This window comes from Podarcis gaigeae (assembly GCF_964106915.1).
Source record: "Podarcis gaigeae genome assembly, chromosome: 16".
NCBI classification, from domain to species: Eukaryota; Metazoa; Chordata; class Lepidosauria; order Squamata; family Lacertidae; genus Podarcis; species Podarcis gaigeae.
In genome coordinates this window covers 12,365,152-12,385,626 of record NC_139693.1, presented here as the reverse complement: position 1 = coordinate 12,385,626, position 20,475 = coordinate 12,365,152, and the positions used below count along the sequence as shown (strand labels likewise).

The 20,475-nt window shown below is 48.9% G+C and overlaps 1 protein-coding gene across 2 annotated transcripts in view; it reads left to right on the top strand.

The window, feature by feature from the left end:
- The window catches only part of DNAJC4 (DnaJ heat shock protein family (Hsp40) member C4), a 40,380-nt gene extending 25,284 nt beyond the window's left edge, over positions 1–15,096 (top strand). For both annotated transcript variants that reach the window (XM_083716019.1, XM_083716020.1), the window contains exons 4-7: positions 4,293–4,507; positions 6,191–6,364; positions 12,729–12,815; positions 14,797–15,096. In XM_083716019.1, the coding sequence (XP_083572145.1) occupies positions 4,293–4,507; positions 6,191–6,364; positions 12,729–12,815; positions 14,797–14,944 (624 nt within the window). In that variant the 3' untranslated portion in view covers positions 14,945–15,096. The remainder of the gene's footprint in view (positions 1–4,292; positions 4,508–6,190; positions 6,365–12,728; positions 12,816–14,796) is intronic.
- Positions 15,097–20,475: the final 5,379 nt, after the last annotated feature.

Here is a 20,475-nt window from a genome sequence, read left to right as displayed (position 1 = left end):
ACGATTTGCAGTCGGATGAGGAGAGAGGTCCCTGTTATTTCCAGGCCCCTCTCCCCCTTCCCACCCGCCGCCAAGCCTGCATTTGAGTTGTCTGTGGGAACTCATTTCACCCGAAGGATTACCTCCAGGGAGAACAAGTGCCCCATTCTAAATTCCCCTCATTTCTTTCTCCACCAGCCAAAATCCCACCCACCCCCTTCTTGCCTCCATGGTTTTAACTGCAGGGCTGTTTTAATTGCTTGTGTTCAACGCTAAATCAGAGGAGCGTGTCAAGATGACAAGCTGAATGGCGCGGCGAGTGTGAGATTCTCTTGCCGGCAACTTCACCCTGGTGGTTTTTCCTTGGTGCTCTGCGCCCCACTTTTGTTCCCCGGGGGCCTTTTAGGTGCTCGTACTGTGCCCTCATTTAGCAGGGAAAGGACATTAGGAGAGGCAGGGTGCTGTAGTGGTTAGAGTTGCAAGTCTAGGACTGAAGAGGTCCTGATTCAAAAGAATATATATCTCCCCTCAGCCCTTTGCTCTCTCAGACTAGCCTACCTCAGAGAGTTCTTGTGGAGATAAAAATGGGAAAGTGAACCATTTATACTGCCTTGAACTCCTTAAAAAGTGAGGCTGAAGATGGGCAAGTGTGTATCTGTGTATGAGAGGGAGAAAGAGAGAGTGCTGTTGTGTTTGTGCATTTGTAGTTAGAAAGGAAAAAAGGGTTGTATCCAATGCAAGTCCTACTCATCATAGACCCACTGAAGTTAATAGACATGACTCATTTAGGTTCACCGACTTCTGAAAAGAACTTAATTGGTTACAACCCACAGAAAGATAGCATTATTAAAGATTCTCATTATTTTGGTTTCTTACCTGCCCTTCACCATAAGGTCCCAATTTTTTAAAATTCAGTATTAAATACAGTTTAAAACAAATGATAGTCACAGGAACAGGGTGGGTCCTGAAAATATCTCTCTCACAAGGGTCTTCAGCATATTATAAAAGCTATCTGACGAAGGTGTCTGACCCACTTCTGTGGGGAGAGAGTTCCACAACTTGGGGGCTGCTGCATGAATGGCTCCACCCTGAGTTTCAGAGTGCAGTGGAATTACCAAGAGCCTCCCCCACCCCCACCCCCGCTGATCACTACACCCGAGAGGTTCTGCAGGGAAGGAAGTGGCCATCTTTCATCTAGATATTTGAGGCCAAGTCCTCCTGCGCCTCACATAAATCCCAGGGTGGGTTACAACTACAGACCAGAGGTGGCGGGATTTTTAAGCCCCACGGCCACATTTCTTTATGGATCACCTACTGGGGGATGGGGCACATGCCAGCAGTGGGCAAGGTCAGAGGGAAAAGCGTACAGAGCTTTGTACGGTAGACCATGTTCCATCTATGTGAAAGCCTGAGATTTCTGCATTATGAGATTACAACTGTAATAATGTAATAAACAAACACAAACAAACAAACAAATTCATTCTACACCCAATAAACTCCCACCTCTCCATCGTCCATGGCAAAAAGCATTCAAGGAGGGCTCAGAGCAGGGCATGATGAAGTGAGATGGAGGCTGGAAGAGTCCTGGGGCCTAGATAAAGATACCTGCATGGTCATATTCAGCCCATGGGCTAGGAAAAAACACAGCAATCAGGCCCACAAAGCTCTGAGCTACACAGGAAGTCCTCAAGGACCTTCTTCTTAGACTAGTGCAGATGCACATATAAGGTTTCCTGGCTCTTACCAGGACCAGGCTATGGGATCGGACTGTCCTCCCCCCACCCACTCACCCACCCACCCACCCATGAACACCCTTGAGTACAAATTCCCACCCAGCTTCACCCCATGCCTTCCTTGCTAACAGTTTGTGAGGACAGCCTGGAATGCAATCTTTGCTGGGAGCTTCCTCAGCAAGAGACTTATTAGGCTGCAGCCTTGAACTCTTTTCGCCTGCCTCTCCTCCGGTCCAGGAAGCAGAGGAGCTCCTGGTCTCGGCACGTTGGCTCGGAACGTCTCTTTGTTGCCACCCACCGCGCACGGCTCTGTGATGGATGGTCTTGTGGGAATACAGGGGCGGCCAGTGCAGAGGCAGGAGCAGCCTCAGGCCAGGGTCTCTGTCCCAACATATTGTTTTTGGAACAAGCCAGCAAGGCCCTTCTCCCCTTTGCTGGTAGTCAGCTTTTTGCAAAAGCTCTGCTAGGAGACAACTACAACTTAGCCAGATGGAATTAGAGATTTTGAGTCCAATGCCTCACCTCCTTGGCAGCCAAGTTCAAACAGCAGGAGCTTACAGAGGAGGGTGCCAGCCTGGGCTGACCGGAGTGTCTTTGGACCCTTCCAGCCATCTATTTTATTGTGTACTCTGCAATATGCATAGTCCATTAGGATTTATACTGGACCATGCAGACATCGTTCTGCTTTAATATTTGTTCTGTTGTGCTTCTCCAGTGTTAGCGCATTCTTGTCATTTGGAGGAGGCACTCTTGTGCTATTGTGGAAGTAAAGCGGGATTAAAAACAACAGCCGTAGATCATTCAGTGATATAAAAAGCTGCAAGTTTTCATGGGGAGTTATGGGTTGTGCGCCGATTGGAAATGCAGGCCCGATACTTTTGTGGTATTGAAAGCGGGGTCATGTGCAAATTAATGCCCTGGAACCACCATGAGCACAAATAACCATGAATGCACAATAGAAAGGATGTCCGGAGAGGCCCCTGGTTAGATGAACCCACTGGTCTGATTAAGGAAAAAGCAGCTTCTTGTGCTCCTATTCAAAGCCAACAGTGTGTTAGGTGCTGTACTGAAAAGAGAAGAGACTAGAGAAGGTGAGACTAGGACTGCAGGAGGCAGGGAGGGCGTTGGGAGGGCGATGCAGTGACTGTTTAAATGTTTGCCAAAACATCCGCTAAGAGGAAGGCTAAGGTGGTTCTGGGAAGCTGTACCTATGCTGTCATTCTGCAGGAGTGTTGGAGGCTGGTTTCTGAGGATCTCCATTTTCAGTCACAAAAGCTCAAAGCAGCAAGTTTCTAGTCCTTCTGAAGCAACGATACGCTTGCAAGAAAGTGCATACAGGAAGAAGTGCCAAATGCTCTCAAGACTTAGAATGCCAGTTCTGGCAAGTTGAATCCAGCTGGTTTGCTAGTTCCAGTCTGCCTAGTCCCCTGATCTTCAAAGCAGATGAGCTGTTTGACAGGGGACGGCGAACAGGCTTGGTTGATGTTCCCAGGTGGATGTTATATTCCTCAGGCAGCGAAGACCTGCCCCCTTGCTCAGGAACAAACATTGGTCCGCAGAAAACCCCATTGGCAGTTGCTCTGATTCAGTGGGGAATTTAGGTTTGAACAATTAAAGATGAATTAAAGTGCTCTGTTGCCCTAGGGCTACAAATTCACCATTGTGGTTAAGAAGGTGATAGGGAAATGTGCTGAAAAGTGTGGGTTGGACAACTGGTTAAGGGGAAGACATGCAAATACCCCGCTTGCAAATCAAGAAGAATCTTACGGGCCTCCTTTCCAGTTGAGGTCAGATGTGCCGCTTCTCTGCTGAACTGCCAGTGCCTATGGAATACTTTTCTTTTCTCCCAGCAGGCATTTTAATTGAAGTCTGATTTTATAGTTTTAATTTTTATTCTCTGTAAATTGTTGCATTTAAGTGGTGCATAAATTGCTTGATCAAATAAAATAAATGCAGGGTGAATGCTCGCTGTAGTAAAAAAAGGAAAACAAATGCTCAGATAAAAATCTGGATGCAATCTGACCTTTGCATAAGCTTTGTGCAAGCCGGTGTGGTGTAGTGGTTAGAGTGTCGGAAGAGAACCTGGGAGACCAGGGCTCAAATCCCCACTCACCAGTGAAGCTCACTGGGAGGCCTTGGGCCAGTCGCTGCCTCTCAACATGACCTATCTTGCAGGGATGATGTGGGGATTAAATGAGGACGGGAGAACCATGTATGCCACCTTGAGCTCCTCGGAGAGAGAGAAAAGGTTGGCTATAAATGCTAATAGTAATAATAGTAATAATGAATATTAAGCCAGTTGGCTCAGTGCTTTAAGTCAGCTCTCCACCATGACCTGTGAATCGCCAGAGAAGCAGGAGCTGCAGCAAATCCTCTTTGGGAAATCTTTGGGATGGGGGGGCAGGAGGGGCGCATATGAGGCCAGCCTTTTCTCATAGGGTTGGAAGGGACCCTGAGGTTCACCTAGTCCAGCCCCCTGCGTTGCAGGAATATGCCGCTGTCCCGTGCGGGGATCGAACCTGCCACCTTGGCGTTATCAGCACTGCGCTCTAACCAGCTGAGGTCCTCTCCTCTCCACAGCTCCACCCTGACAGCGACCCAGGCAACCCTGAGCTGCACAGCCAGTTTGTGAAGCTCAGCGAGGCCTACCGGGTGCTCAGCAAGGCCAGCAGCCGGAGGCGCTACGACAGCACACAAGCAGCCCAAGAAGCTCGGCCTCCTCCAGGCAGCCATGGCAGTAGCACCAGCAGTAGCACCTGGAGGAACCCTTTTGATTTGGGCAACTTCGGGAAAAGGTACGGAACGAGAGATGCCCCCCACCTCTGGGAACAAAGCTTCCCTTCCTGCGAACTTCACGCCAATGGCTCCTGACTACCACACATAAGGGTTAAAGATCCAGTCCGTCATCTTGTTCTCACCTCCTTGTGCCTGTTATGGGAACCTGATAAGCAGGACCTGAGCACAACAGCAACTCTCCCCACTTAATATTATTATTAAGGTAAAGGTAAAGGGACCCCTGACCATTAGGTCCAGTCATGACCAACTCTGGGGTTGCGGCACTCATCTCGCTTACAGCTTCCGGGTCATGTGGCCAGCATGACTAAGCCGCTTCTGGGGAACCAGAGCAGCGCACAGAAACGGCGTTCACCTTCCCGCCGGAGCGGTACCTATTTATCTACTGGCACTTAAGGGTGCTTTCGAACTGCTAGGTAGGCAGGAGCAGGGACCGAGCAACGGGAGCTCACCCCGTCGCGGGGATTCGAACTGCCGACCTTCTGATCGGCAAGTCCTAGGCTCTGTGGTTTAACCCACAGCGCCACCCGTGTCCCAATCAATATTATTATTATCATTTGTTACATTTCTATACTGCCCTTCATCCACAGATCTCAGGGCAGGTCACCATATATAATCACACTTGCAATTCCCAGTGTACCCTGAAGTGTCCTGATTTCCCCTGGACATCCTGGAATTGCAGAAGCCATCCCAGCTTCTGGTTTGAATCCCGGAATGTCCCGTTTTCTCCCTCCAGTGCTGAGCTCGTGGAGGAAGATGAACCAACACTTGCAGAGGTCCTGTACTCTTGTGCGAGTCAGCCGGCTCCTTTGAGAGCTTGGTACAGAAAGACACATCCGCAGGAAGGTTGGAGGGTATGCAGTAATAATAATAATAATAATAATAATCATGAGGATGATAATTTTATTGTTCATACCCCGCCCATCTGGCGGGTCAGGCCAATGGCTCATCTGGTTCAGCATCCTGTTCTGCCAGGGGCCGACCACATGGGAAGCTCACAAGCAGGACCTGAAGGCTCTCCTCGCTTGTGATCCCTGGCAAATGGCACTCAGAGGCAACCCTGCCGTTGGCTAGCAGCCACTGATCGCCATCCTTCTTTGTCCTCTGCCTTAAGCAATTTGAAATATACTCGAAGTCGAGTGTGGATTTCATGCTCTTTATTCAGCTCATAGTAGTGAGGAATTAAAGTTCCCCCAAAATATCTGCTTTAGAAACATTATTTACACAATGGGCTGCACGTGATTGGCTAATTCCAGGATTCTCTTGTAGGCCAATCAGGTTGCAGATTCACTTCCACCTGGAGCTGGATTGGGTGGCTCCTGCAGACCAATCATACTGCTGCATTGTTCTAGGACCAATCAGACTGCTGCATTTTGGATTCTATTCAACTCAGTACATAACAAAATTACATTGCACCACTGGCCAGAGCTCTTCAAGCTTGGGCTGCCAGGTGTTTTGGAGCTACAGCTGCCCATCATCTCTTGCCATTGGCCATGCTGGCTGGGGGCTGATGGGAGATGGAGGCCAACCCCACCTGGAAGGCCAGAACTTCCTCCTTCAGGCTCTACTGCCCCCTGCTCGCCCCCCAACTGGAGAGGGCACCAAAAAATCTGTAAGCAGCCAGCCAACCAGAATGCATCGGTCTCTGTGCCAGCCCTGTGCTGACTTTCTGCTTTTCCCTGCAGGAGTGCATCAGAGCCCAACGAGGACGTACGGTATTGGCAACAGTTCCACCACTCTCCTTCAGAGTCATTCTCAGGCCCCGAGATCGAGAGGAAGCGTCGCCAGAACAGATACATCTTTGGGTACTGTTTGCTCGTCATAGTGGGCGGCTTAGCTGCTCACTACATAGGATTCAGGTATGGGGCTGCTCCCTTTTCCTCCGTCCCTGCCCACCACCCCAAACCAGATGAGAAGGTTCCAGGTTTAAAGTTCTGGGGTGGGGAAGCTCAGGGGATTGAAAGTGGCCCCCTAGGCCTCTGTATCTGGCCCTCAGAACTCTCAGCAGGCCACACCCCTCACCAGCCCTGCTCCACACCCTCCTTGAGTGTTTTTGCCTGGCTGGGATGTGTCCTTGAACTCTGATAGCACCTTCTGCTGGCCTGGAGGAAGGAGAGAGAGGGGTGTTTGAGTGTGGGTGTAGAAACTAGCCTACTATACTAAGGTACTATACTATACTAGGTACTGTACTAAGGTAAAAAATTGCATCCTTGGCTCCACCCACTTTTGCCCCTCTCCCCTCCCCCTCCCAAAGGTTGCCCAGAAGGGAATATGCCATCGGGCTATAACAGCTTCCCCATTGCTGCCCTGGTGAAGCTTGACAATGCATCACACAGATTTAGCTGTGTTAGTTTCTTCCGCATAGTTTGCTGAGCCAGAGCAGGGGCAAAGAGCTAAGTAGGGCATTGGGAATCCTCTCTGGCAGCACGCCCTGCTGCCTCCTCACCCCTAGACCGCCTCCAAAGGTATCCTGCCCACACCACCCTGCTTTACCATCATGAAGACAAGCTACGTGGGAAAGTGGGCAGCCCCAAAAGTTCTGAGGAGGCTGTGTGATTTGCAAGCCACTCTTCTTCCTTGATACTGGGAGCCAACTCCTCTCCCTTCTTTGGTGCAGCGTGTGTGTGTGTGTGTGAATTGTAGAGTTGAAGGGAACCCCAAGGGTCATCTAGTCCAACCCACTGCAGTGCTTTGCTGATCATTATTTATTTTGTATTTATATCCCACCTTTTTCTCTAAGGAGCTCAAGGCAGCATTTGGGATTATGGATGCAAAGCAGGAGCACTGGAACATTATAAGCTGCCTTCTCCCAGGCTGGGCCATTTGCCCATCCTCCCTAATATTGCCTTCTCTGACCGGCAGGGTCTTGGGCAGAGAGGGGCGTTTCCCTTCGCCTGCTGCTTGAAATCCTTTACGTCGGAGGGGCCAGTGAGTGAACCTGAGACCTTCTGCAGGCAGGAGGTGTCCCTCCTTCTGCCACAGAGCGATGATCCTTCTCATTTAGTAGCTAAGACCCTTGAGCTACGAATCAGGAAATTTCTCCCCAGCTGTGAACTCTCCAGGTGGCCTTAAGCCCCCAACATGCAACATGGAGAGAATAAGAACACATAAAGTGCCCTGCTAGATCAAGCCAAACTATTCCACCAACCTCTTTCCAACCTGGGTGCTTAGGGGAAGCCCACAATCAGGACGCAAAAGCAAGATTTCCCCTTTCCTAGTTTCTTCACAGCCCAGCTGTTGTGTAGAGGTATACCGCCCCTGCTCATGGAGGTTCCACTTAGTGATCACAACTGTCTTCTCTCCATGAATTCCCTTTGCCAACCCAGTGCCCTCCAAATGCTGACATCAGCCCCATCATAGCTGAAGCCATCGTCGCTTTGCATGAAGAAGGTCCCGGGTTCCATCCCCAGCAGCATAGGGCTGGGAGAGAATCTCTTGCCTGGACCCCTGCAGGGCCAATGCCAGTTGGTGGAGGCAGTACTGAGCTAAGAGCCTGCTGGATCAGGTCAGTGGCCCATCTCATCCTGCATCCTGTTCTCACCAGATGCCTGTGGGGAACCCGCAAGCAGGATTCGGGCAAAAGAGCCTTCTCCCCTCCTGTGGCTTCCAGCAGCTGGAATTCAGAAGCATGGCTGCCTCCAGCTGTGAAGCAGAGCACAGCCATCATGGCTAGTAGCCTTTCATAGCTCTCTTCCTCCATGAATTTATTTACAGTGGTACCTTGGGTTAAGTACTTAATTCATTCCGGAGGTCCGTTCTTAACCTGAAACTGTTCTTAACCTGAAGCATCACTTTAGCTAATGGGGCCTCCTGTTGCCGCCGCGCTGCCAGAGCATGATTTCTATTCTCATCCTGAAGCAAAGTTCTTAACCCAAGGTACTATTTCTGGGTTAGCGGAGTCTGTAACCTGAAGCGTATGTAACCCGAGGTACCACTGTAATCCTCTTTTAAAGCCCTCTAGGTTGGTGGCCTTCTCTGCCTCCTATGCAAGCGAGTTTAACTACATGCTGCATGAAAAAGTACGGGCAACTTCCTATTTCTGGGGGGGGGGATATGTGCACATTTAAGTGAAAATGTGTATATTGTATCGGGAACACCATTGAAAAAAGCCTGTGAACACCCTCTAAACCAGGGGTCAGCAAACTTTTTCAGCAGGGGGCCAGTCCACTGTCCCTCAGACCTTGTTGGGGGCCAGATTATATTTTTGGGGGGGTGGGGAAATGAAAGAATTCCTATGCCCCACAAATATCCCAGAGATGCATTTTAAATAAAAGGACACATTCTACTCATGTAAAAACATGCTGATTCCCGGACTGTCCGTGGGCCAGATTTAGAAGGCTATTGGGCCAAGTCCAGCCCCCGGGCCTTAGTTTGCCTACCCATGCTCTAAACCTCTGGAAGCTCTTGAAAAACCTTTTAAAAAACAAACCCCACCAAACTTCACCAAAACCGCTCCCTCCAAACCTCCTTGCTCAAACTCCAGCTCCCCATAGTCTCCAAAGGTAGGTGCAAGGGCTCCTGGGATTGCACTTGCAAAGGTTCGTGGGATTCTTAGATGCTGTCTGTGTGCAATTTTTGCTGTTTCTGTACTATTTTGAGGCCGTTTTTGACCCTTTTCATGCCACTTCCGGCTTCACAGCGATGCGTGAGGTTGCGGTCGCTTGTGCCTTGAACACAGGTAAATAGGGGAGTTGCCTGTATGTCCTTTTATAAGGGAGCTTCGTGGATAATTGCAACATGCATGGCAGATAGAAGGAGCCCACATCAGACACTTGTAGGCCATGGGCTCTTTAGCAGAAGCTGGTGCTGGTTTACATTCACACAGATTTCAGGTAGGGGAAGTTCCTCCTTCTGAACCCAGAAAGGGATGCAAGCCCTCTTGGTTCTGGAGACAACTGCCTTTGCATCCTTTTGGCCTGTCTTCGTGGTACGGCAGACCCTTGTTCAGTTGCTGGTGCTGGGCTGGTTCTTTTCATTTCTTTTTTCCCTGGCTTGCTTCACCACCCCCCTCCCAGCAATGCAGCCTGCCAACCCCGGCTGCCAGCCAGCCAGCCAATTCTAATTCTAATCCATTGCCTAATTAGCCGGCCATGACCAGGGAGAGATTAATCGTGAGCAGCCTTTAATCAAGCCTAATGCAATTAAACATGCCTGCTTATGCTTGAACGGGGAGGGGCATTTAAAGGGGCTTGAAAAGGGGGGGCAGGGCACATGGGTGAATCAAATTCCATGCCCATGTGGGGAGATGAGCAATGGGACAGAATGCCCCTCTCCCGCTTTTGCAGGGCGTCTTGCCATCAACTGCCTCTCCTTCTGTGCTTCTCATTTCCCCGAGTTTGTGGAAGGGCTGTGGTTCAGGGGGTGGGGGGCAGATCATCTGATTTACCTGTAGAAGGCCCCTGGTTCCATCTCCAGGTAGGGCTGGGGGAGACTCCATCTTGGAGAGCCACCACATGCAAGAAGCATCTGATTGGCCACTGTGAAAACAGGCAGCTAGACTAGATGGGCCTTTGCCCTGATCTTCTTACGTTCTTCTTCATTCATAAAATAGTTAATGCATCCACACACTTTTCATTCATGCAGCAGTATTGTGTGGCGCTCAGAGGATCTTTCTGCAGAGCAGTTAACATGTCTGGGGTGGTGGTGGTGGAGGAGGAGATATGCACCCAGTATGAACAGTGCTGGGCGAGGGAGCCTCGGCTTTGTCACTTCCTGCTTCTTCCCAGGTTGTCAAGGGAGGGCACCTTCAGCTGTCGAAACTGGTGGAGCTTAAGACACAACCCTGCCCCACCAAAAAATGCCCAGTGGAGGCCACCCATGGGTAGATTTCAGCTGGCATTTTCCTCAGGCTGTTGCCAGCCTGCTTTTTAATCCCGCTTCCAGAACCTTTGAGCAATCTCCCCACAGATAAAGACTTGGGAACTGAGGGATGCACTTGTCAGTCAGTCCACAAACATTCCTTTCATTTTATTTTGCTGGCTAAGAACGAAAGGCGGCGTTTGCAAAGGATTCTGGGACGGGCAATGCCGTCTGCCTGCTCAAGAAGCTAAACACTCTACACTTGGGATCTAATCCAATTCGACGGACTCGTCACCCGTACCGTTTCGTTTCAGTTCTCACTTCGCTATTTTTAACCGTTCCTGATCCGGTCCTTCAGCTTTTCGGAAATAGCGTTGCTGTTCAACTTTTTTATGACGATTTCAGAGCTGACTGAAAACTCAATGAGCCGATGATTGCTTATTGAAGCATGCATCTTGCTGCAGGGTTACTGTCTGTTCAAGTGAGGATGATGAGGCGGTGATGGATCTCTTCCCCACACCCAGCCACTCACTGGAGTTACAGCTCTTCGCCATTTCTTTTCTTGTCAGCCAGCTAGCATTTTCACATATATTGCCAAGCAAATGAGTGACTCACCACACCCCCAAAAGCCCAGTTCATATTGGTCAAGGGCCAAGGCATAACTCTCAGGGAGTACTGATAATTCCCCCTCAATGCCCCCCACACACTTTGCCCGGGGGAAAAAGAACAAAAACTGCAAATTGTCTTTTTGCATGGATTAATAAGTATAAACAAGATGATAGGAAAATTAACCCATTACTATGACGTTGTTAGAAAAAAAATACGTGCATCAGACTTGCCCTTCAACTCTCACAAAATACACACAAAGCCCATTTTGGGTTGCATCAACAGATGTCATGGATTCGCATTAAGATGTAAGACAGTGGCTGCGCTTTCTCTGTGCATTTGGCTAAGCCACAGGGGCAAAAGGCGAGAGAAAGGTTAACGATAAAACAATGAATGTTAATGGTAGTTAATGGCTAACATAATCACGTCAACACTTGAACCGGTGATGTTAAAATAAATACACATTTCTGCAATGCCCAGTTAGCAGACAGTTGAGGACGAATTTGATGATGGTGTCCACACTTGTGTTTGTCCCATGCCTAGGAAGCAGGGGTCTGAGAGCTTTTTGCCTGGGAAAACCTGCTCTGTACCACTGAATTGGAGCAAATGTCCACTTGCAGAAAACCCAATTGCTGTTTGCACCAGTTCTGTGATAAATAGCAGGTTTTCCCTGGTGGAAAGTGGGGAGGGGGGGGGGAGTCTGGACGAGCCGTAAATTGTATGGGAACAAATGTTGTCATATTAGAAAAATGCTAAAAGCAAAACAGTATTAGGGGAAATCTGCAAGGAAGGTTGGCTTGCAAAGAGCGGACAAGCAGACTGTGGGCCAGTTCAGTTTGCTCGTAGCAAATTCTGCCACCCTCCCTGCTTTACACACACACACACACACACACACACACACACACAACCACACAAGCCCAGTTTTGCGGAGCCCAGGGTAAACACACGAAAAGGCTATTAAGTGTCAAGACATTTTCTCATGGAAATTTGGGAAGATGGAAACAGGGTGGGTGGGTTGAGTCCTTCATTAGCTCTTCTTCCCTGTGCATCAATAGGACTTGTATTTATTAGAACCTTGGCACCCCTGCCGTTGTTTCAGGAGGTGAGGCGCTAGTGGAATAAGCAGTAGCAGTCTCTTTGACATGATCTGAATATAATGTTGTCAGACATTCAGGGAGAGGGAAAGGCAGTCTGCCAAATGGAAGGAAACATCCAGCACCAACAGCATTTGTGTGCAACTGAAACATAGAATGCAGGGAACATTGGGGGGGGGGCGTGGCTGTTGTTTGTTGACAGGGCAACTGCTTAGCATACAGAAGGTGCCAGGGTCAATCCCTGATGGCATCTCCAGGTGGGGTTGGGAGAGATCCCTGCCTGAAACCTTGGAGATCTGCTGCCATTCAGTGTAGACAACACTGAGCTAGGTGGACCTCATTGTCCACTTGGAATTCCTAACCCAAAGAGTCAATCTCATCCTCTTCCACATCTGTCTCCCCAAACCCTCCCACCCCAGTTGTAAAAAAAAGTCACGGACCAGGGCAGAAAATATATCTGACTGCTTCCCCCACCTGCAAGGGAACAGGATATTTGGTCTTACACCATCCCTTGTTTCCTTGCACTCCCACCCCAGGGAAGGCCTCTGTCTTGAGCTAGGGCTATAAGGAGGGTCCTTCGCAATCAGCACTGTTTCCATTCTGCTGCAGTTCAGCTTGCTTAGTTTCTGTTAAATGCATTACCAACGCTAACCAGTAATGCTTTACTGCTTCTGTTCCACTTCTAAACTTACCCAAACACCTTTTTTCTCTTCCTTTTTTGCAGGAAGCTAGAGAAAGTTCACAACAACTTCATGGATGAGAAGGACCGGATCATAACCCAGATATATAATGAGAGCAAGGAACGGGCTAGGTACATATATTCTCATTTTTTTAAACCCCACATAAATGACCCTCAATGTGAACTGTATTCTTTCTACAACATGACTGTATTTTCCTTAATTTCCATAATTTATTTTTAAGTTTTGCTAAGTACAGTCAAAGCTCTGGGTAGCACGGAACCCTACAAGTTGTCCACATTGTTAATTTAAAGCACTATTATAGCATTTCAGCAGTTATGGAGAATCCAGAGAACTGTACTTCATTAAGGGTGCTGAGAACTGTACTTCACCATTAACAAACCACAGTTCCCAGGATCCTTTGGAGGAAGCCCATGGTATAAAAGTACTTTAAATGTATGGTGTGACCACTGGAAGTCTTTTTTAAGTGACTTTACTGGGCAATTGCCACCCCCAACAGGTGAAACCCATGAGGCTATGAGGACTAGAAACTTGCCTCTTAAAAGTAAATAAATAAATTGAAAGCTGAGATCCTTGAGATGCGGATTTCTGCCCCCAGTACCTTATTTTTAATTTGTTCTGATTTCTTTGCAGGGAGGTTATATAATAACAAGCACTCATTGTCATTCCATTCTGATTTTCTTGCGTGGTGGTTGCATGTCTTTCCACTAGTCAGTCCTTTATCCCACACTCCTTAGTACATTTCCTAACTTTGTTTTCCTAACTTCAAAAAGGTCTGCCTGTTGTTTTTAACGTGGATTCGTTGCACCAGAGCTGTTTGATCTCCTTTAATTGTGCAAACCTAAATTTCCAGTACGCAATTGAATCCTTCCTGTAAAACAGTCTGGAAGGGACAGTGGCTTCTTCTCCCAAGGTATCCTGGGATTCTCTCTTAGGATGTCTCCAGATGGTCTGTCTTTTGCACAAGGGATTCATGCGCTTATCAGAACTTTAGGTTTGGGCGTTTAAAGCGGATTAAAGGGCTCTGTCGTCCTAGCGCAACAAATCTACTTCAAAAAGCAACAACAAATGCCAACTTCTTTCAGTTACAATAGTTACGGGGAGATGCACTGGAAAGTGAGCGAACGATTAGCAGGCAGACAAATTAATGTTAACTGTAAACCCAGATACTGTATTTCCCACCCATCCTTGGTTTTAATGTGGGGCTGTTGGTTGGTTTGGTTGTAAGCCACTCTGGTTTGGCTTGGGCAAGCTAAAATGACTAACAAATGTGATACACAAACAAACCAACAAACCACCCTTTATCAAAAGATCTTGCGATTCGCAAGATAAAAATACAATACAAAAGCACAAATAAATAGTTAAACTAGAAGCAACAAAACTATAAGTCCCTGCCCAGCTCATAATAAGGCTGCACTTAAGAAGTTGGTATCATTGAAAACTGGGATAAGAATTCATTGCAGTGCAACGTGTGCTTATGTGGGACACAGTACTAAGGTTTGCAGCGCTTTTGAGTCGGCTCTTGATTTACTGTAGGGGTGGGGAACCTCAGGCCCAAGCTGCAAATGTGGCCCTCCAGGCCCCTCTGTCTGGCCCTCGGAAGTCTCCCCAGGCCATGCCTCTCATTGTCCCTGCTTTGCACCCTCCTTGAATGCTTTTGCCTGGCTGGAATGTGTCCTTGAACTCTGATGATGCTTCTTGCTTGCCTGAATGGAGATCTCTCTCTCTCTCTCTCTCTCTCTCTCTCTCTCTCTCTCTCTCTCATTCTCTCTCTCTCTCTCTCTCTCTCTCTCTCTCTGTGTGTGTGTGTGTGTCTCTGTGTGTGTCTCTCTGTGTGTGTCTTCTTTCTGTGTGTGTACCACTGATTTCTGCATGACTGCAATGGGGCTTCCTGTGCATGGGTGAGAATCCCATCCATTGCTCTGCCCTCTTTTGACCATCACTGGCTCCTTGGAAGGTTCCCGCAATGTCAGTGTGCCCCTTGGGCTGATAAAGGTTGCTGCTTGTTTTAGCACTCTGCAACACTGAGCTTGGTTGCCTGGAGGAAGCCTGTTTGGTTCTCACTCGCGGTGCTTGTGCTTCCCCCACCCCCAGGTCCATCGGCTTCCAGAAGCAGCAGGAGCTACTGCGGCAGAAGCATGCCGAATTCGCCCAGCGAAACAGCGCTATCTCCAAGCAGCTTCCGGGAGGAGCCTTGGACTCTGGGAGGGAAACAGCTCCCCCCATCTCCACTGCCAAATGAAAAGAAAAACTGAGTTGGACCTGAAATCCTCAAGCCTGGGTTCCCTGCCTTTGGTTGTGGCCAGCTGCTGAGGAAGGGGCATTTCTGAGCTTCCACCACCCATTTCTCCACTTGTCCTCCTTCCTAATAGAAACATCGCTGTACAGTGAAAACTGGGCCTCTGTTGTTGTTTTCCTTGGCCTACCTCTCTTGCCACACAGAAATACGCCCTCTGCCCTTCCTCCACTCCAACCTGTTATGGCCTCTCCAGATAGGACTGGGAGAGACCCCCTGCCTTGAAACCCTGGACAGGTGCAGACATTACTGAGCTTAGATGGAGCCGATGGTCTGGCTTGGCTTAAAGCATGTTTCTCCACCCAGGAGTTTAATTGGAAGCAGGGCCTAGGAGCCAGGATTGGCAACGGCCTGCATTGCCAGCTCTTCGTCTATGGCAGGGGTGGGGCAGCTCAGGGGTGGGAGCCAAATGCCTGGCCCTCAGGACTCTTCCCACAGCACACCTCACTTCCTCAGGCCACACCCCTCACTGGTCCTGCTTCACATCCTTCTTTCTGCCTGGCTGGGATGCTTCCCTGAACTTTGACAGTGCTTGCCTGGATGGGAAGACACAGAGTGCTGTGGGAGTGTGTGTAGAAACTAGTCTACTGTACAAAGGTAAAATTTGCATGGGTCGCTCCACCCACTTTTGGCTCTGGGCCCACCCACCACTGGCATGCGGCCCCCAGAGTGTGGCACAGAAGGGAATGTGGCCCTCAGTTTGAAAAATATTTCCAACCTCAGGTCTAGGGTGTCCTCCCAAGCTGGCTGCTGAATATTTCAGCAGTTGGAACTGGCCCAGTCTATTCCTCTGCCCTGTGGGCTTCAGGCTCCATCAGCCAGCACAGCTGGGCCTGTGACACCTCAAATATGGAAGGGGGACACACAGCTTTTCCCTCATCCTCCAACTCAGTGTTGCAGCCCATCCTGGAAAGTGGAAACCTGCAGTCTTGATGTGGGCAGCACAGATGAGCAGAACCTCCAGGTAACCAAACAGCACGCCACTCATTCCTCTTGCTTTGCCGCTGTGTGTTGTCTGAAGCAGCATTTTCTAAACATGAGAGGTTTGTAAGAGCAAGAATTAAACACCCACCCACACCCAGGTCCCATCTTCACTATATGTTTAAATCACTATCATGCCACTTTAAACAGAGCTTTCTCCTCAAAAAATCCTAGAAATTGTTGTTTGCGAAGGCAAGGTAAGGAGAGTCCTATTCCCCTCACAGAGCTACAATTCCCAGAGCTCCTTGGGAAGAGGGATTGGCTGTTAAAACTACTCTAAATATTAAAGCTCTTTGAAGGTGAAAGATGGATCTTGGCACCCTTGAAAAAAACTACAGGCTTTTGGGGGAAGCCGTGGTTGTTCAAAGTGCTATGGCATTGCCTTAAACGCATAATCAAGATGGGACCTCAGAACAGCTCATCTACCCTCTTTTTTACTGTTCTGAGTGTGACTGGAAGGCGATTGCTTAGTGCTGTTACTCACTCAGAGATGAAATGGGTAACTTCTTCTGAAGGCTAGTAATTGTGCATTTCCACAGTGGAAGCAATTCAGTTGCGCTCCGTGCAAAGACATGGCAATATTACCCCACCTTGGGCAGTGGCTGATTGACAAAAGGCCTAGACCAGTGATTCATGCAGAGATACCACAGGCAGCCTTCTCTGGGCTTAATGCCTCAGTGGCTTTAAATGTTTTGTGCCGGGGCACAATAAAGAGGAGCTGCGCAGACACCATGCATTTAAAGCACTTGCCTTCCCTCAAAGAATTCTGGGAACCACAGTGTCTTAAGGATGGTGGGAAATGTAGTTCTGTGAGGGGTAAGCAACAGTTCCCAGGATTTTTTTTGGGGGGGGGGGACCATGTTCTTAAAATCTATGGTGTGTATTCAGTAGAGGCAAACTCAAGTATTGAAAGGAAGGTTGTGCCCCCTTGCCCCCTTTGGAGCCTGTTATTTCCAGCAAATAGAGGGTGGGGGAGCGTAGGAGAAAATGAACCTTTGGAGGTAGCTCAGAGTGACGTGCAGGGAGGATTAGCAAGACCACGGCTTGCAAGGGGAACTATGTGTGAAATGCTGGTTTAATCTCATTGTGCGCAGGGGCCTGAACTACAAAGCTTCCTGCTCTCAGGAGGGAGGCGACGGGGGGGGGGGGGGGGATAAAGGAGCAGCCCTCAACTGCTGGAGCATGCCCAAGGGTTTGTACATGTATGTCCCCAGCACCTGGGAGGGCCTGTGTGTGCACATGTTCACGCAAAGGATGCGGCATGTGGGAACTTACGAAGTTGGGTAATGGCAAAGCATTCATTATGATCATTACAGTATTTTATTAATTGCCTTCCACACAATCATCACCAGGCAATGTGCAATGAAATCAGCGAGCAGGTTTTAAAAAAATTTAAACCTGCCCATCCGCTTAAAGCAAAACACAGTAAAATAGATGCTTGTGGTCAAGACCCATTTATCCAGCTAAGAAACCTGCTGGAACAATAATTACTTCCGTTATTTCTGAAGGGTGCCTGTTGTTTCTCAACAGGCAGCCGTCCTAGAAGCCCTGCTCTGAGCTACTGTGAAGTGGGCTTCCCAGATCTTTGGAACTTGCAGGAGAAACTCCCCCGCAGATCACAGGGATCTACTGAGTGCATAAAGGATAAGGCGGTCTCTCAGGCAACCTGACCCTGAGCTGTATATGGTCTTATGTGTACCAACACATTGAACTTGACCTGGCAGCCGGTGCAAATCTCGCAGGCGGGGTGTTAAGTTAGTGACACTTAGGACGTTAGGACATAAACATCCATAACCAAAATAATGAAATAGTAGTGTGCCTCTTTCATATGCATTCATGTGTACTTGCACATAGATTCACATGCAGTATCTCTGCAGGGGTGTGTGTTATACAGCTACCACCCCCTGCTGGCTGCTTCAGGAAGCACCTAGTTTTCCAACAGAAATTGCCCATAAATGACCCAGGTTTTTGCAGCAGGGGGCAGGGATATAGCCAACTTCACTTATTCCAGGAGATGATATGGCCTTTGCACTTCCCTGTTGTGTGCCATTCCAGAGCTACTTCTAACATATATTGGAGGAGGGAAAACATGGAAAGCGGGACTGAAGGAATTCAGGCACGAAAAGCCTTGCAATGATAGGAAGAGGCATTGGCCCCCTCTAATCTGGGTGGAATTCATGCCCCTCCCCTCCCATTCTGACCCGGCACATCTCCCCCTCCCCATCTACCCCATGGCTAATCCGGGCATTTCCCCAGTCGCTGGATTCCTTTAGCAAGCAAAGCAGCGTAATCTGTGTCTTAATTGGTGAACTAAGAAGTACCAGGGTTTTAAGTCTGCTTAGGAAGTCTGCTTCATGGAGGACGAGCCGTAGCCAAGTGGTCAAGAGCATCTGCTTGGCATGCAGAAGGTCCTTGGTTCAATCCCCAAGTGGGGCTGACAGAGACTCTATGCCTGAAACCCTGGAGAGCTGCTGCCAGTCAGTGTAGACAGTGCTGAGCTAGATGGACCAATGGTATGACTCAGCAGAAGGCAGCTTTCTGTGTTCCTGGGTCCCCTCTTCTGGTAAGGACTCTCTAGGAGAGTTAGGTAAAGGCTGTGGTTTAGTTTGTTAGTTCACATTTGAGGGGACGTTTGTCAACCTGGTGCCCTCCCAATGTTTTCAAATACAGCTCAGTCCAAAACATGGGGGGAAATGGACCAGGCTGGCAAAGTTTGCTGTAAAATATAAGTGCTAGGGAGGGTAACAACAGTTGTTAGATTACAGGGGGGACAATTGGTCCTGCCATTTGGAGGGGCTGATGGGAGCTGCCATCCAAAACCCTGGAGGGCACCAGGTTGGCAAAATCTGCAGGAGACCTTGCCAACACTGGACAGAGCGTGCCCTCCAACCCTGTGTATTTATTTTACCCGTTCTGGGGTAGAAGAAACTGCAAGTCACAGCATCGACCACCTAAAATATTTATTTATTCATTTATTTATATATATATATAATATCACTGTTATCTTCCAAAGATCCCAAGGTGGTGTACATGGTTCATCTCATCCCCATTTCATCCTCACAACAACCCTGTGAGGTAGGTTAGAGATGGTGACTGGCCCAAGGTAACCCAGTGAGATTAATGGCTGTGTGGGGATTCGAACCCTGCTCTTCCAGGTCCTATAGTCTGACACTCTAACCCAGGCATAGGCAAACTCCGCCCTCCAGATGTTTTGGAACTACAACTCCCATGATCCCTAGCTAACAGGACCAGTGGTCAGGGATGATGGGAATTGTAGTCCCAAAACATCTGGAGTGCTGAGTTTGCCTATGCCTGCTCTAAGCATTATGTCACACTGGCGTATCTCTCAGATTCTAATCTCTCGCCCACCTATCACCGTAAGGACCCAGGGCGGGTTGCAACAATATTATAAAATTGCATGATTAACATTGGCCACAAAATATGGGCCAGGTGCGATGGCCCCTTGGACTTCTGTGGCTCTTCCCAAGGAGGAGGAGGAGAAGCGTATGAGAAATCTACCCTGCCAACTTTTAGCCCAGCAGTGTGCCTGATGGAACCTCCAACTCCAGAGGTAGTCTACCTTTGAATGCCAAACTGCTGTGTGGAGAAACAGCAAGAGATGGCAGTGTCACCTCCATTCCTGGTTCTGAGCTTCCAGAAGGCTCTCCTACATGATGATTTGTGTTCATGATGGCTTGGTGGCGATTATACACAATCCTGCTTTCAATCTTCTTGTTCACCGGCTGCAAAGGTTTGGGGACAGACTGCGTCACTTCCAATCGGTGCAATTTCCAGCTGAAATTCTGCAACTTTTCATACCGCAAATATTCCAGGGCCGCTGTCGCTTTGTCCTGCTTTCGTTGCGCAAGAGCGCCCCTCTGAATAGCAAGAGTGCGCTAACCCTGGGGGAGCCTCGCAAAACAACAGAGCGAAAGGGCAGTGTGGATGGCCCAATATAAACCCGCCATGTCATGTTGCAGAAGATAACTGCCCTCCCCAAAACCCACACACATCACTCAGCGATAGAGCAGACAATGAGGACTGGAATCTTGTTTCATTTTTTAGATAAGGACCATAGCTCAGTGGCAGAGTGGTTCATCCCTCAATGAGATACTCAGGTAGGGATAGGAGAAATACTGCCTGCTTGAATCTCTGGAGAGCGGCTGCCCGTCAGTTTTCAGAAAACAGCTGGATAGTCTAACCATCTGACTCACAACATTGTAGAGTTTGGGACCTGAAGCTTGCTGCCCTCACCAATTCTAGAGGAAACCTCTCCAAAGCATCCAGCTGTGGCTGCTTTAAGGTGTGATGGGGTGCAGGATGCTGGCTGAAGCAGACCCTCCTTGACCTGTTTGGTTCAAGGTTTTTCTTGGGATAGGGGGTGCCTATCCCCCCACCCGTCTCTCTTTCTCTGACCTGCGCCAGCAGCCAGGCTCAGCCTCCCTCCCTCCCTCCCTTAGGGTGGGATTGAACAGTCACATGAGAGCTCGCTTGCC